The 16,674-nt window shown below is 47.6% G+C and overlaps 1 protein-coding gene across 2 annotated transcripts in view; it reads right to left on the bottom strand.

The window, feature by feature from the left end:
- CEP164 (centrosomal protein 164) overlaps positions 1-11,720 on the bottom strand; it is a 67,957-nt gene extending 56,237 nt beyond the window's left edge. For both annotated transcript variants that reach the window (XM_030332231.1, XM_030332232.1), the window contains exons 1-3: positions 11,629-11,720; positions 5,866-5,986; positions 1,012-1,123 (exon numbers count right to left, since the gene is read on the bottom strand). In XM_030332231.1, coding sequence (XP_030188091.1) covers positions 1,012-1,123; positions 5,866-5,947 — 194 coding nt within the window. In that variant the 5' untranslated portion in view covers positions 5,948-5,986; positions 11,629-11,720. The remainder of the gene's footprint in view (positions 1-1,011; positions 1,124-5,865; positions 5,987-11,628) is intronic.
- Positions 11,721-16,674: the final 4,954 nt, after the last annotated feature.

The following is a 16,674-nucleotide window of genomic DNA, read 5'->3' as shown; positions in this document are numbered from 1 at the left end:
TCATTTTGAAGCATGGCCAACGCATTCAATGGCGTGGGTAAGAACGGAATATTATACCTTGCGTGCAAAACTGTACAACAGCAGCAAAAGGGAGGACTCTGGAGACCGTGGGGACTAACTGGGGACTTCGCGCTAGAGCGGGAAGTAAACTTCTGGCACTCACTTTAGGGAACCGAGCTGGAGCCAGCGTGCACAACAGCGAACACTCACCCCCGCCCCCGAGGGTGGGAGAGGATGCCGAGACCCCGTCAGCCTCCTCCCCATCAGCCTCTGTTTCACTGAGACAACCCGAGCCAGTCCGCTCCGTACGTGCAGAGAGCTCAAAGCCAAACTGCACAGGTGACCGAATCCACAGACGGGAACCTATTCGTGAGCACGGGACTCAAATTCAGGATGGGTTGCCAAGAGGGACGAAACCCTCTGCCAGTCTGTGTAGCCTCACCACAAACCTCTTTAGCACCAGCATCCATTTTGGACCCACTGAGGGGTTTCAATATTGTCACTCTCGGTATCAGTCGGCAAAGGGCAACAGTGACACTTCCCCACCAGCCCCAAAGCAGAGGCTGGTGCTGCAGGACCTGACATGAGTCAGCAGCTCCCAGGACCCTGGATATTGGTGCTGAACCCCTCACAGGGACCGTCAAGTTGGCCTGGGCTCAGGCCCAAAGTGTCAGGCAGCACAGCGGAGGAATGGCCCATAGCCGTCCCCAACTCTGCGCAGGACAAATCAGGGTGCCTGGGTGGCTCAGTTGGTTAAGGATCCGACTTTGGCTCAGGTCATGATCTCACGGCTCGTGAGTTGGAGCCCCACATCGGGCTCTGTGCTGACAGCTCGGAGCCTGGAGCCTGCTTCGGATTCTGTGTCTCCCTCTCTCTCTGCCCCTCCCTTGCTTGGGCTCTGTGTCTCCCTCTCAAAAATAAACATTAAAAAAAATTTTTTTTAAATAACAAAGGTGGCAAATTAAAGCTGACCTCCAGTGCCAGGCGCGGGCTACATCCGTGCTGACTTACCAGGGCTTCCACTCCACGGGCAGTGGGGCCACAATGCCCTCCCGCGCCAGCCACATCAGTTCCGGCTCCTTGACGGGATCAATACCAATCTCTCTGGCAAATTCAAGAATTTCTGCAGGAAGAGGCGGGATGATGAGAAAGTAACAAAGTGGGGGATGTGGATGGAAAAGAGAAAAAGAATCACAGTCAACCTTGTGAAATAATAAGAAATACAAGTGTCAGTCTCCGCCCCCAGTTCCTGTTACTATTTGGTCTTTGACCCGAGGTGCTGACACAGAGCTCCTAAAACCCTCGGAATTTCCTGAGTAACAGAAGCCTCTTTTCTTCCAATCAGGTGACTCTGGGTGGGCTCCTGGATGGGGGCTGGTCACCAGAAAACCCGAGCCGTGATTAGAAGCTTGGAACTTGCAGTTTCACCCCGATTCTCTGGAGAGGGGAGAGGGGCTGGAAAAGTGAGTTGACGATCGATCATGACTTGGTGAAAAAGGCTCTATAAAAATCCCTAGACTACGGGGCTCAGAGAGCTTCCGGGTTGGTGAACACATCCACGTAACCTCACCCTACGTATGTCTTCATCTGGCTCTTCAGCTCTATCCCTTATCGTATCCTTTACTGTATGATAAACTGCTCAACTTAAGTGTCTCCCTGAGTTCTGGGACCTGTCCTGGCAAATTATCAAACCCAAGGAGTGGGGCAGGGGACTCTGGTGGGTAGATCGTTGGTCAGAAGTACCAGGGACAACCTGGGACTTGCAACTGATGTCTGAAGTTGGGGACAGTCTTCAGACTATGACCGAGCCCCTAACCTGTGGGATCTGATGCTCTCTCCAGGAAGTGAAGTTGAATTGCAGGACACACAGCTAGTGTCAGAAACACACACACACACACACACACACACACACCTGGTGCCAGCATTTTGAGTGTGAGAATAAAAGAAAAACAGGTTTTTTTCCTAGACAACTTTTTTCTCCTTCACCTTTACTTTCCAAGTTTCCTTAAGTGAGCAGGTGTTATGTCTCTAAATATAAATAATAAACATAAATAATTCTGTCTTCTTAAATTACAAATGACACACCCGAATCCAGGCATGCTATTGCCATACTCCAAGAACGTAATGCAAAGCGGAGTATGACAAAGGCAAAACAATAAGACCAAGGTCAAGGGGCCTCAGGAAGACCCCGACGGCCACAGCCAGAAGCATCCTGAATGAGGGCAGCCTTACCGGGACACAAGCTCCAAAACCCTGGTGCAAAAGTGCCCGTCACTCAGTCAACAAGCATGGACTGAACAACTAGAGAAGACTAAGCCCCTCGGGGACCTTACCAACACATGAACAGAGTACAAACCGAGGGATATGTGCTTTTAATGGAGATGTGCACTGTGCGCCCCGGGAGCAGAGGGAAAGAGCTCGAGGCGAGGGGAGAGCTGAGCTGAGAAAGTGAGATGATACTCGATCAGCCTTGTTCTCCACTCTCTGAAGACTCTCCTCCATGAAGGGATTTGTTTCTTTTCCACTTCTGTGACGTCCTATGGACTCTAATACTCTCTGGGAACCAAGCATAGAAAGCTCTTTCGCCAGAGATCTGGAGGAACACGGGAGAGATACATACTGAGCTAAGAGCGACCTCACCTACAGGGGAAAAGGCAGATGAGCTAACTGCTAGAATAGGTCACCAGAGCCACCAGGAATAATCAAATAAATACCCCAGGGGCATCAATGCTCCAGCTGATAATACCCTTGGCCAGAAAGGCAAAACCAGTATGGGTTCTCTCAATAGAGAATGTGGAGGCTGGCATACCTGGGGACTAGAAAAGAAAAAGCACTTTTTCAAAGGACTAGCTGAAATTTGGCTAGCCAGAGACTTATTCACTGATTTCACAAATAGTTCTTGAGTGCTTCCTATGTGCCGTGAGTAAGAGAAATGGTCTCTTCTAGTAGAACAACCAGTAAAGAAGTAAACAGGGCACCTGTAAACGGTTAAGCGTCTGACTCTTGATTTTGGCTCAGGTCATGATCTCAAGGTGGTGAGATCAAGCCCTGCATCAGGCTCTGCGCTGGGCATGGAGCCTGCTTGAGATTCCCTCTCTCCCTCTCCCCCATACTCTCTTGCTCGCTCTCTCTCAAAAAAAAAAAAAAAAAGAACAGATAAATATACAAAAAATGAAAGCTTCTGATAAAGGCAATAAAGGAAGTAAATGACATATGAGAGAGAGAACCTCAAGGTGAAGGGGGCACTCCTTTAGAAAGGGTCAAGGGAAACCTCTCAGAACGGAACACAACTGAAACCTGTAGGAGACAAGGGAGCTGGCCACACAGAGCACTGAAGAAAAGAAGTGCAAAGGGCCTGTGGCAAGCAGCAGCTTGGCCCATCTGGGGACTGTCAGAAACGCCATGGGACTGGCAGCGAGGAAGGGAGAGTGGCACCACGTGAACCTGGCCAGGTGACAGGGCAGAGTCACGCAGAGCCCTGCACACCCCATTAAGAGTGTTATGCTGAGTATAACGAATACTACTAAAAGCGGAGTCCTGATGTGATCTGCTTTACGCTGTAAGAAGAACACTCCGCTGCGAGATGGAGCACCCCTGCGAAGGGCAAGGGTGTACACAGGGAGGCTAATAGGAAGCTACTGACAGTCTCAGGAGAGAGATGGTGGCTTGAGCTTAGACCGTCTAACCCTGAACTGAGCAGAAGAGAGTTTTTCTAAACATCCTTAGATCATTAGGTCCCCATTCACAAGAGCAAACAAAAAAAAAATACTTAAGAAATACACTGAGCAAGAAATGTGTAAAAACCCGCGTGAGGGGCGCCTGTGTGGCGCAGTCGGTTAAGCGTCCGACTTCAGCCAGGTCACGATCTCGCGGTCCGTGAGTTCGAGCCCCGCGTCGGGCTCTGGGCTGATGGCTCAGAGCCTGGAGCCTGTTTCAGATTCTGTGTCTCCCTCTCTCTCTGACCCTCCCCCGTTCATGCTCTGTCTCTCTCTGTCCCAAAAATAAATAAACGTTGGAAAAAAAAAAAAAAAAAACCCGCGTGAAGAAAACTTTAAGTCACTCCTGAAAAACACAAACAAAACACAAATGGGAAGGAATACCATGTTCTTGGGCAGGGGGAGACTTCATAAAGATGCCAATCCTCCCTAGGTTCTTTCATAAACTGAACACAATTTTCTCCAAAATGCCAACCGTTCTCCCACACAGAGCCCTCCCCAGAACCAGACAAGGTGATTCGCAAGTTCCCAGGGAGGTAAGACAGGATAAGCACGAAAACTTGGGTAGGAGGTGTGGGGAAAGCCACGAGGGCATATCAGCCCTCCTGAAAAAGAGAATTTATTACCGAGCCTCAGTAATTAAGAGTATGGTGCTGGCGTGTGAACGGACAGTCCTATGGGAGATAAGTAGGCAAAATACACACGCTGGCACCTACTCAGTGGGGGAAAGATGGGCGAACCGTGCATGGTGTGGGGACAAACCCAGAGGAAAACATGAGAGAAGTATTTATGCGTGCAGTGGCGAAGGAAGGCTTTTCTAACTATGATACAACATTACGAGGCCATGTGAGAACGGACTGATACGTTTAACGTAAAAATTTTGTATTTTCATACAGCAAACAAATAAAAATCCTATGCTTTATGCAAAGTGCGGGGGCTCTGGGAGTGCAAGATTCCTTCCCTCTCTCTAACAGGCCTGCAAACCTCCTGAATTATGTGCCCAGGTCCCTGACACATGACAATTTCAGAGGAATCTTCACCCCTCAACACAGCACAGAGCTTCAAAGTGCAGGCCCTTTTGTCAGGATACCTAGGTGTGGGTCCCAGCTGTGCCACTCAGTACACCTGTGACTGGAGGGAAATGATTTAACCTTTCTGTGCCTCAGTTTCCTCATCTGTAGAACGGGAATGATAATAGTACCTAACTCATGGAGTTGCTGTGAGGGTTGAAAAGGAAATACAGGTGACGTTACAGAGACTGGCACGTAGGAGCACTCAATAAATTCCGTTATTATTGTTAATAAAGTTATTGTTGTTGTTTAAAAAAAACATTGCTTTAGGTATTTTTTCTTAAGAAACTGGGTTACCCCTGGCCTCAGGACACAATGTATTTCATGGTATCTTCTAATATATTTTCGTGTATATTTTTTAAAGATGGACCTTTTTTTAAGATTTTATTTCTGAGTCATCTCTATACCTAACATGGAGCTCGAACTTACAACCCTGAGATCAAGAGTCACACGCTCCACCAACTGAGCCAGCCTGAAGCCGCTGTATTTTCATTTAAAGTTAATCATCGGGGTGCCTGGGTGGCTCAGTCAGTTAAGCATCTGTCTCCTGATTTCAGCTCAGGTCACGATGTCACAGTTCGTGGGATTAAGCCCCATGTCCGGCTCTGCACTGACAGTGAGGAGCCTGCGTGGAATTCTCTCTCTCCCTCTCTCTGTCCCTCCCGCATGCACACACACACGCTCTCTCTTTCTCTCTTTCAACATAGATAAACATTTAAAAACAATCACTGATCTAACCCAAGGCCAGCAAACTTTCTCTGTAAAGGGCCAGACAGTAAATATTTTAGGCTTTGTGGGTGATACGGTTTCTCTCACAACTACTCAGCACTGCCCTTGTACCACGAAAGCAGCCACAGACAATACATAAGCAAATAAGCATGGCTATTTTCCAATCAAACCTTATTTACAAGAAGGCAACAGGCCAGGGGAAGCCCATGAGTTAGTTTCCCAACCCCTGAACCAACCAAATATACCAAGCAGCCCTGTACCTGTACCAGATTTGTATCAGAAGAACAAAATTAAATCAGAGACCATTCCTGCCCTCAAAGAACTATTATAGTACACCCCAGGCCTCTTACCTTGCTCACTGGGGATGTAGGTCTCATCATAATCTTCCTCCAGAACCAGCTGGTCTCCTATGCGGATGGGTCTCCCGGCCATGATTGATATGGGCTTGAACACCTACGTCCTGGAGACCCCCTTCCAAAGAGAAAATCAATGACCCACCTTAAAAGGAGAAAAACTGGAGCCTGGTCATGGAGCCCCTGGGTCAGACCAGACCCTGCAAGCCAACTTAGCAAATCTTCCAGACTCCAGGGATAGCGGAGGGTGGAACAATGGCTCACAACTCAGGCCTTATAGACTCTGCACCGCGTAAAGTTCCCTGAGACGCATCCCCCAAACGCTTGCTGAATACTCAGCGCGTCACAAAAGAGCTGGAAACCCAGGTCTCTCTCTCAAGAGTGTGACCTCATATCCTGCCCCCCACCACCAGGGCAGAAACAACTCACAGTATAGGACCCCCAGCAAGAAAACCCTAGTGACACCAAAAGGGCGGCACACCCTCATCCCCCCTGATGGCAACGTATCCCAGTGCAGCCACACTATCTTCAACACACATCCCTATTTACACCCAATGATGCCCTCAAGGAGCTTACAATCTAGGGGAAGTAGCACACACAACTTCAACAGCAGAAGGCAGAAGGGGAAAAATAACCATCCTGCTCCAGAAGTACTAAGAGAGAAGGAATATATTCCCGCTGAAGGGGGAAGGAAGGCTTTGTAAGGAGCTGGGTACCAAAGGCAGACAAGAGTCACGTTGGTGGAGAGAGCGAAGCTGGCAGAGGGGATGTTGGGTGCAGACAAGGTGCTCTGGAGTACGGGATACAGAACGCGGGGCAGGGGCTGGCGTGGAAAGCTAGGTCACGGAGAGCCTTGTAGACCGTGTGAAAGAGTCTCCACTCTCCCCTGCGGCAAAGGGGAGCCACTGAGGGCTCTGGTGAGAGAAAGTGGCACACGGCGGCCTTTTTTCAGGATGTGAACTCTGGCAGGGATGGATGTCAGGACTGGAGAAGTAAGACTGGTGTCAGGAAAACCACGGAGGCGGCTGCCATCCAGGTGAAAGACGATGAGGGCTTAAACTAGGGCAGAAGCAGAGAGAATGGAGAAGGGGCAGATGCTGTGATGGTAGGGTTAATAGGAGCGGGATGGGAGGCAGGGTGGAAAAGAGTCCAACTTGAGTCCAAGGTTTCTAGCTCCGGGGATGGGACAGCGTCGAATTCAAATTCTTCAGCTGACGAGCTCATGCCGTTCCCTGCTCCTCCCTCCCAGGTCACAACTCTCCCGTTCTGGCACCTCCCGCACTGAGGCTCCCAGTGACGCAGAGGCAGGTCCCCCTGTAAAGTGGCTGCTGGAGTGCGTCCCCCACCTGAGAAGGCATCACCTCGCTGGTATGACTGACGGGAGTCTAGAGAAACAAGCCTGACCTCTTCAGAAGCTGTCACTGTTCCACGTGGAACAGCAAGCGAAATACAGCCCTCTTACAGCAGGGGAAGTGAACAGAAAGACCCTGTCATCAAAAAAGGAGGCTGGGGGGGAGGGTGCCCGGGTGGCTCAGTTGGGTTGGCGGCCGACTTCCACTCAGGTCATGATCTCGTGGTCCCTGAGTTCGAGCTCCACATGGGGCTCTGTGCTGACAGCTCAGAGCCAGGAGCCTACTTCGGATTCTGTCTCCCTCTCTCTCTGCCCCTCCCCTGCTCAGGCTCTATCTCTCAAAAAAATAAATAAACATTGAAAAAAAATTTTTGCTAAAGGAAGTTGGGATGTGTCCTGTAGTGAGTGCTCAGGAAATGGCCAGGTCTGGTGGCTCTGAATCTGTTCCAAGATTGCTGTTTCCTGATAAACAGCAAAGGATATATGAGGGATCGTTACTGTGGCCCTCTCTGTACCCTGAGAGTTGACAGATGGGCCAGGAAGGTATCTTGCCTTACGACTCACAAGAAACGGCTCCCTCTGTCAGTCCAACGGAGCCAAGGGAGTGAGGCTATGCCCCCTCTCATTCCCACCATGACACCTCCAAGCAGCAATTTCATGCCTTAAGAAGAAAGGCTAATGGAAGAAGCATTCTCCTCTACGGTACGTAAACCCAAGTGGGGATCTGTGCCCTACCCTAAGAACCCCTAACACCCTAGGAGCCCATAATGTTTCCTCCACACACACAGAGATAAGCAGGGCCACCGACTCTTAAAAAGCAGAGCAGAGGGCGCCTGGGTGGCGCAGTCGGTTAAGCGTCAGACTTCAGCCAGGTCACGATCTCGCGGTCCGTGAGTTCGAGCCCCGCGTCGGGCTCTGGGCTGATGGCTCAGAGCCTGGAGCCTGTTTCCGATTCTGTGTCTCCCTCTCTCTCTGCCCCTCCCCCATTCATGCTCTGTCTCTCTCTGTCCCAAAAATAAATAAACGTTGAAAAACAAAAAATTTAAAAAAAAAAAAAAAAAAAAGCAGAGCAGAGAAGAACCAGGAACCAGGGCAGCTGATGTGGCTTAATGAGCCACAGGAATCTTGAATTCTCTAAGTTAGGTAGGAGAGGGAAGGAGAAAGGGAAAGAATCCCTGGGGAAGGAAGAATCCCTAGCAGCCTGAACACCGGGGCTAGCCGATGTTCAGTCCAACAGGCTGTGACCTGTCACAAGGCACTGTAGCAACCATCTCGGAGCATTCGAGAAATGTTTCACATCCCTAGATACACCCCGTCTCCGGAAAGCATCGGGCAGGTGAAATCTCTCTGTGGCAGGATGCCTACTTAGCTATATTGAAATGTCAGGAAGAATCTGGAAAACCCAGAATCATGGGTCACTCGAATTTCACACAAATCTTCCACCGAAAAAGATCTTCTGTGGGTAAGGACAGGACCAAAAGGGCAGGAACCACAGGAAGGAGGAGGTGGTGGGAAGAGAAATCATTTGCATTTAGTGGCTACTAGAGATCATTTATTCATTCGAGAAATATTTATTGAGCACCTAAGTTTACCTTTTTTCAAATGTTCGTTTATTTTTGAGAGAGAGAGAGAGTGGGGGAGGTGCAGAGGGAGAGGCGGACAGAGGATCTGAGGCGGGCTCCGTGCTGACAGCAGCGAGCCTGGTGTCGGGCTTGAACTCACGAACCACAAGATCACGACCTGAGCCGAAGTCTGACACTCAACCAACCGAGCCACCCAGACGCCTCTAAGTGTACCTTTGCTGGGCACTAGGGATGCAATGAAGAGTAAAAACACCTGCACACTAGCAGAGCACACATACATGCACATTTGCACAATTAGGGTTCCCTGTATAATTACTGCTTCCAGTCTGCCTCAACAGTTATAAAGAAAGTATAAAGGAAAGAAAAGATTTCCTGGAGATGGCACTGGGGAGAAGGTGGAAGACGCTGTAAGTGATTAGGTAGTGGGAACTGAGCATAGGTTTGGGAACATTACTGGCTTTGAATCCCAGCTCTGCCACTTACCAGCTGGGCAAGGCACCTCAGTTTTCTCATCTGTAAAATGGAGAGAATGATGTCTACCGCCATTGACGGGAGAATTAAATTATCCAGTATATGTAAAATACTTAAAACACAGTATAATCTCAATAAATGTGAGTTGCTGTTATTACTATTTACATACGTGAAAGGCTTATTCTATATTGTTCCAGAAGACAGATATAATACCAGGGAACATAAGTGAAGGCCATTCGGACATTCAATGACCACTTACTGAACACCTACCATGGGCTGGCACTGTGCTATTAGGGGCTACAGACGTGATTGCACAAGGCCCTGAACTCCAGCTGACCCCAGCTGAGAAGCCGAACATGATTATATAATGTGTTAAGCACATTAAGGGAAGTAACAGGGAATACAACGGGAAACTAAGGTAAGGATTGCAAATGTTACTTTGGAAGATCAGGGAAAGCATCACAGAGTCCAGGACCAATGAGATGGCTCTTAAAGAGTAAGCAGGAGCTCACCAAGACGAGGGAATAAGGGAATATAAGGCAGAAGAAACAGCCTGGACAAAGGCAAAGAGGCAGGAAAGAATATGGTGGGTGCAGAGAATTCATTTTGCAACAAAAGCTTAGATTCACTGAACACTTCCTATGTTCCAAGAACTGTACTAATACTGCACATACATCATCTCACCTCCTCCTCTCAAATAGGTAGAAATTGTTTTCCCAGGGGCGCCTCGGTGGCTCAGTCAGTTAAGCGTCAGACTCGTTTCGGCTCAGGTCGTGATCCGCGGTGTCTGAGTTCAAGCCCCTCATCGGGCTCCGTGCTGGCAGGTCAGAGCCTGCTTGAGATTCTCTCCCTCTCTCTCTCTCTCTCAAAATAAACTTTTTTTTTAAAAAGTTTAAAAATTAAAAAAAAGGAAATTATTTTCCCCATTTTCAAATAAGGAAAGTGAAGCTCTGCAAGGTTAAATAAAAAAGAACTTGGCGAGTTTCCAAAGGTTAAAGGCACAGCAGAACATGCATGCGCCCGCGTCTGTGGGACCCCAAAGCGTGAGCTCTTACCCACTCTGACGTGACCAGAACACAAGGGGCAAAGGGAGGAGCGGCAGGAGAGAGATCTACAGTGGAAGGCAAGCAGCACAGTCTAAAGGGCTGGGAAGGACTGAGGTTGTATCCTGCACATGGTGAGAAGCCATCACAGGACTTCACAAAGGAGACTGGCATGGTCAGATCTGCAGTTTAGAAAGATACTCTGACTGCTGCATAGGAACTACTTTGAGGAGGGCAAGAATAGAAGCGGAGGGACCAGTTAGGGAGCTTGCCTGAAAGCACAGGCAAGAAATTATGAACGAAGCCGGCGGCTGTGAGAATGGAAAGGAAGGACCAGACGCTCAGGGTATTAGGAGGCGGAATTAGAGGACCTGAAGTCTGCAGCAAGTGAAGGGCAGGGAGGAGGGAAATCAGGGCACTTCGCCCGGTCTGATTATCTGTTCTCTTCCATGCCTTGCCCAACAGCCCCACCTAGCATGCTCCCTAGAATACAGGAAATGCCCATCAAATGTCCGCTGCCTATAGCAGCTGAATGAATTCCAGGTGCAGACCTGGCTGAGTGAACAGGGGAGTCCTTCACTGACACAGGAATACAAGGAGGAGGCACAGATCAGGGGCGCCAGGACGGTGGGGGAGGCATGCAGGTGGAGATGGTCAGTAGGCAGGCCTGAGCTCAGGAAAGAGGTCTGGACTTGAGCCCACTCTAGTTAAATGAACGTCTGGGCGAAATCACCCAGAGATGGGCTACGGTGAGTAGAAAGGGGAGAGGCCTGCACAGACAGCTCAGTTAGGAGACCCAGGAGCGAGGAGTCGTGGAAGCCAAGTGAGGGCTGCGGTTCCAAGTGGAGGAGGTAGATTTTTCAATCAATGCAAGGAAAGGAAAAAACAAAACCCAAAAACTTCCTGACTTCCCCAGCTGACCCAAAGACGTCAGAAGGTCGGGCTAGCCCTGGATTCGGACACCGGGGAAGCCTCCCCAGAAGAGAGGTATCCGAGCGGGCTTCGGAGGCCGGGCCTCACACTCCAACCACGGACAGGACAAGTAAAGGGGCGCCCCGGCCAGCTGACAGGCGTAGCCCGGCGCCCGCTGTCACTCGCGCTCGCCTCTCGCCCGCACCCCAGCCCAGCCCGGCGTCCCTTCCGCCACTCGGGGAGATTCTGGATGGATGCACTCTAGTCCGGCCGCTCCTTCTTCACTTCTCCCTCCAGTTCCCGCCCACACTCGTGCTCATCCCGCTCGCGGGCACACGAGTGTGCCCCAACTCTCCGGCTTCCCTCTTTCCCCTGCCCCCTCCCTCGAGGAGGTCCTCACCTGCCCCCCCGCCCCGGGAGGCACTGGACGACCGCTCCCGGGTCCGCGCAGCTTCCCCAGTACCACCCCGGCTCCCCGCTTCCAGGGACGCCGGGGTGTTGCTCTGCAGCGGCCAACAACCACTTCCGGAAAGAGTACCAACCTAGCAACTAAGAGTCCCGCCTCTACACGGAGCCGATAGGTCGCTGCACAAGGGCTGTGACACTGGATTGGTTAGAGGTCCCGTCGGGTCACGGAGGAGTGCAGCACGTTTCCCGTTGCACGATGGGAGATGTAGTCCAAGATAGTTGATAGAGGGGCCACAAGGGGTCATAAGAGAGCTCTGAATTTGGTTATGAGGGGAATTTCTTCCTGGGCAGGAAAGGGGCATTCGCAGTATTTATAGTAAGGTGAATTAACTAAGGCAATCTATCCCTCATCATTTTTTAACATAGGCTCCACGCCCACGTGGGGCTTGAACTCCCCACCCTGAGATCAAGAGTCGGATGGTACACCCACCGAGCCAGCCAGGCGCCCTGCCACCCTGTCATCACTTTTTTTTTTTTTTTTTTTTTGAGAGAGAGAGCAAAAGGGGGAGGGGCAGAGAGAGGGGAACAGAGAATCAGAAGCAGGCTCTGCACTGCTCAGCAGTGAGCAGTGGGGCTCAAATTCATGAACCGTGAGATCATGACCTGAGCTAAAGTCAATGCTCAACTGACTGAGCCACCCAGGTGCTCCCCCCACAACCCGTCATCATTTTTTAAGTAGTGTGATTAATGGCAGGTGAATAATACATTGATCATCAGTAACCCATTAAGGCTTTAATAAACAAAAGAAACGTGAATGTAAGGGGAGAGGAGACCACCCCACCCCCACCCCCTGCAAAAGAACTGGCTTTCCCGTGCTACGATTAAATCAGTGAGCGCCTGACCAGGACTTAAGAACCCTGGTTTCCGTTGTTTGTCTTTTCAACCAGAGCACAGGGCTCAGTTTGCAACATCGGTGAGGATAACATCCGTCATAACCTGTTTCAAAGAGTCTGCTTAAGAAGAAACAAGTGATGCAACGTAGAGCCGTTCTACAAGCTCTGTCTGGCAGAAAGGTTGCTACTAATATAATTCCAAAGAGCTTCATTTTGCTTACGTGGAAGGCAAATCTTCTTTTCTCTCAAGTGTCCTCAACCTCAGGGCCGTTTTACATCCTTGCGGACCTGGGGGACTGAAAAGTGAACTTAGGGGTTGAAGACATTGAGTCCCCTGGAGCAGCTGTTGACTGGTTCTGTTGTAGAGGTGGATCTGGCTCCTACCATCATCTCCCAAAACGAGTACCAGTGCCCCCGATCGCAGAATGCAAAACTCAGATTGTTGTCTCTGTAGATCCAAACCAGATAGCCAGAATGTATTCCTCTTGTTTAAGTCCGGCTCTTTCTGCAGCAGCTCTGCCTGCCCTTCCTTTATTCTGCCTGCAGACGACCCAACCGTGCTCCCCCTTCCTCCTCACACTCCTTAAAAGTCTCACTGAGGGGTCAGGGGGACAGACTGGGATGGGACTCCAAGGGTTCACAAGCTCATCCTCCACAGACCTCATACGAAACAATATTCAAAAAACTATTGGCAGACTTGGTCTCTGTGTCCAAGAACTTGTAATCAATCTGGTTGACTTCGATTGCCGTCAAAATTCTTAACTTTCATTCCTTAGCATGAATCCCTTTCTGTCTCGTGGGGAGAGCTAATAAAATCAGGGTCACCAAGGGACTAATGGGATTACCCTGCACAGATAAACAATTTGCATTTTATCAGGTTTCCCTGTAGGTTTGTTCTTCAAAGTGCAAACCAATTTATAAAATACCCTTAGGCAAACATAATTAAGAAAACAAATCTTTGGGGGGAAATAACAAAAATGACACACCAATTGATATGCCAGTAATATACCCAGTGAATAAGGAAGAGAGATTGAGAAGTTCATACGCATATGTCATCTTCTGCACTCAAAGATGTGGGAGGAATAAACCTAAATTGGCCCCAAATTTATGCCATACCCCCAAGTCAGAAATTTCACTGTTAGAACTTTTTCTTCTCTTTTCATACTGTTTACTTGTAATATACAGAAAATCACCCACATAATAAGAAGTAACAACATTTGTTAATCCTACCATTTTTTAAGTATATAAAGATGTGAAATGTTCCCTCTACTCTTTGAATCCACCATATTTTTTCAAAAATGTTTATTTATTTATTTTGAGAGAGAGAGAAAGCATGAGCGGGGGAGAGAGAGAGAGAATCTCAAGCAGGTTTCAAGCTATAAGCACAGAGCCCAACACGGGGCTCCATCTCAAGAAACTGCAAGGTCATGACCCTAGCAGAAACCAAGAGTCAGACATTTAACCAACTGAGCCACCCAGGAGCCCCTTAATCCACCATATTTAAAATTGCAAACTTCCCTTCTTTCTCCCTTCTCCGCTTTACCTTCCCCCATAGTATGTATCACCATCTGTAATACTGTATATTTTATTTCTTTACCATCATTCTCCCTGTATAGAATGTAAAGTGCATGAGGACAGGGATTTTGTCCATTTTAGCATTGCTGTATCCACAGTGCCTAAAACAGTGCTTAACATGTAGTAAGTTCTCGATACACATTTGCTGAATGAATAAATAAGCTGAATGAAGGAGGGAATTTCACACTTCGGAGGAAACCACTGTTGACATTTGGGTTCCTACCTTCCAGACTTTTTAATGTTTATGCAGATGTAAATGTATATGCATACATATATATGCACATGTGCATACTTTTTAATTTTTGCATAAATGAGATCATAATGTATATGTTATTCTACAATGTGCTTTTTTCACTTAACACCTTTCAAGGTGAGTTCATAATGAGTTACTTCATTCTTTATAAAGGTTCAGTAGGAGTCCATTAAATGAGTGTCTCCTTCCCCTACTGATAACCGTTTATTTTTGTTTCCAAAGTTTTTGTGTTGGACACATGCTGAAATACAGTTACATTTGTTGGATAGGATCCTAGAAGTGACATTGCTCAAAGAGTTTACATTTTTTACATTTCAATAGAAATTGCCAAATTTCTCTCTAAAATAGAATAATTTTAATCCAACCAACACTTTCACCAACACCAAATATTTCCAATGTGAGGCAAAAAAAAAAAAAAAAAAAAATGGTGATGTTATCTAAATATTGCTGTGACTGCATTCTTTCACTGTTAATGAAGTTGAACTTTCTTCCACGTGTTCACCGGCCATTGAATTTCTTCTCTTATCTATTCACATTCTTTGTTCATTTTTCTACTAGGTTGACTGGGGGGTTTATTGACTTGTAGAAGCTCTTTGTATATTATAGACATTAAGCCTTTGTTTCTTTATTATGTGACAAATGTTGTTTCCTAGTCTGTAACTTATGTTTTAACTTTATAAATGTTATTTTTAATTTTGTAAATGGTGTAGTGATAACACTAATAGCTAGGCTTTATTAAGCATATACAATATACCAGATGCCATTCTAAGTGCTTTATGTGAATTATCTCATTGAAATCTCACACTATAGGGGTGCCTGGGTGGCTCAGTCGGTTGAGCGGCCGACTTCGGCTCAGGTCATGATCTCACGGTCCGTGAGTTCAAGCCCCGCGTCGGGCTCTGTGCTGACAGCTCGGAGCCTGGAGCCTGTTTCAGATTCTGTGTCTCCCTCTCTCTGACCCGCCCCCATTCATGCCCTGTCTCTCTCTGTCTCAAAAATAAATAAAAATGTTAAAAAAATTTTTTTTAAATAAATAAATAAATCTCACACTATAAGGGCCCTTGGCTGGCTCAGTCAGTAGAGCAAGTGACTCTTGATTCCAGGGTTGTGAGTTCAAGCCCCATGTTAGGTATGGAGAATACTTAAAAATAAAATATTTTATTACGTTTTAATGTTTATTCATTTTAGAGAGAGACGGACAGAGTACAAGTGGGGAGGGGCAGAGAGAGGGAGACACAGAATCCAAAGCAGGCTCCAGGCTCTGAGCTGTCCGCACCGTGAGATCATGACTTGAGCCAAAGTCAAACGCTCAACCAACTGAGCCACCCAGGGGCCCTTAAAAATAAAATATCTTAAAATAAATAAATAAATAAATCTTACATCACAAGGAATGTAGTACTGCTATCCCCATTTTACAAATGAGAAAACTGACGACTAGAAAGGATAAGTAACTAACCTGGAGTCTCCCAGTTTCTAAGCGGAAGAACCACACTTGAAATACCACCAGTCTGACTCTGTAGAAGATTTAAAACTTTAAGCAGTCAAGGGTCGCCTGGGCGGTTCAGTCAGCGAAGCATCTGACTTCAGCTCGGGCCATGATCTCGTGGTTCGTGAGTTCAAGCCCCACGTTGGGCTCTGTACTGACAGTGCAGAGCCTGGCCCCTGCTTCAGGTTCTGTGTCTCCCTCTCCCTCTTCCCCTCTACTACTAGTTCTCATTGTCTCCCTCTCTCTCTCTTTCAAAAATAAACACGAAAAAAACAAATTTAAGTAGCCAAGCCTGCCCATTAAAATAAAACAAAACTGAGTTTTGTTAGAGAGACCTTTGCTAGCATAAAATTATTAAATACTCCTCTATTTTTTTTCTGTAGTTTTATTTTTCATGTTAAGCCATTTGATCTATCTGAAGTTTATTTTTACATGAGATACAGATTTAGTTTTCTTTCCTTCTAAATGGATAGCCAATTGTCCCCCAAACAGTTATTGAATAATAGATCTATCTCCTTTTGAGATGAATGTCATCTTTATCATATACAGAATTCCCACACATGCATTGATCTCCTGATTTTTAATTACTTATTTTTTAATAGTTGTTTATTTTTGATAGAGCGCAAGTGGAGGAGGGGGAGGGAGAGGGGGACAGAGGATCTGAAGCAGGCTCAGCGCTGACAGCAGTGAGTCTGAGGTGGGTTCGAATTCACAAACGGGGAGATCATGGTTTGAGCTGAAGTCAAACACTCAGCCTAACCGACTGAGTCACCCAGATGCCCCTAAATTGACTTTTCTTTTCAAACATGCGTCTAATGACCCTGTTGGTTA

This window comes from Lynx canadensis, chromosome D1 (genome assembly GCF_007474595.2).
Source record: "Lynx canadensis isolate LIC74 chromosome D1, mLynCan4.pri.v2, whole genome shotgun sequence".
NCBI lineage: Eukaryota > Metazoa > Chordata > Mammalia > Carnivora > Felidae > Lynx > Lynx canadensis.
The sequence above is the reverse complement of the archived record's forward strand: the minus strand, read 5'-3'. Positions and strand labels throughout refer to the sequence as shown.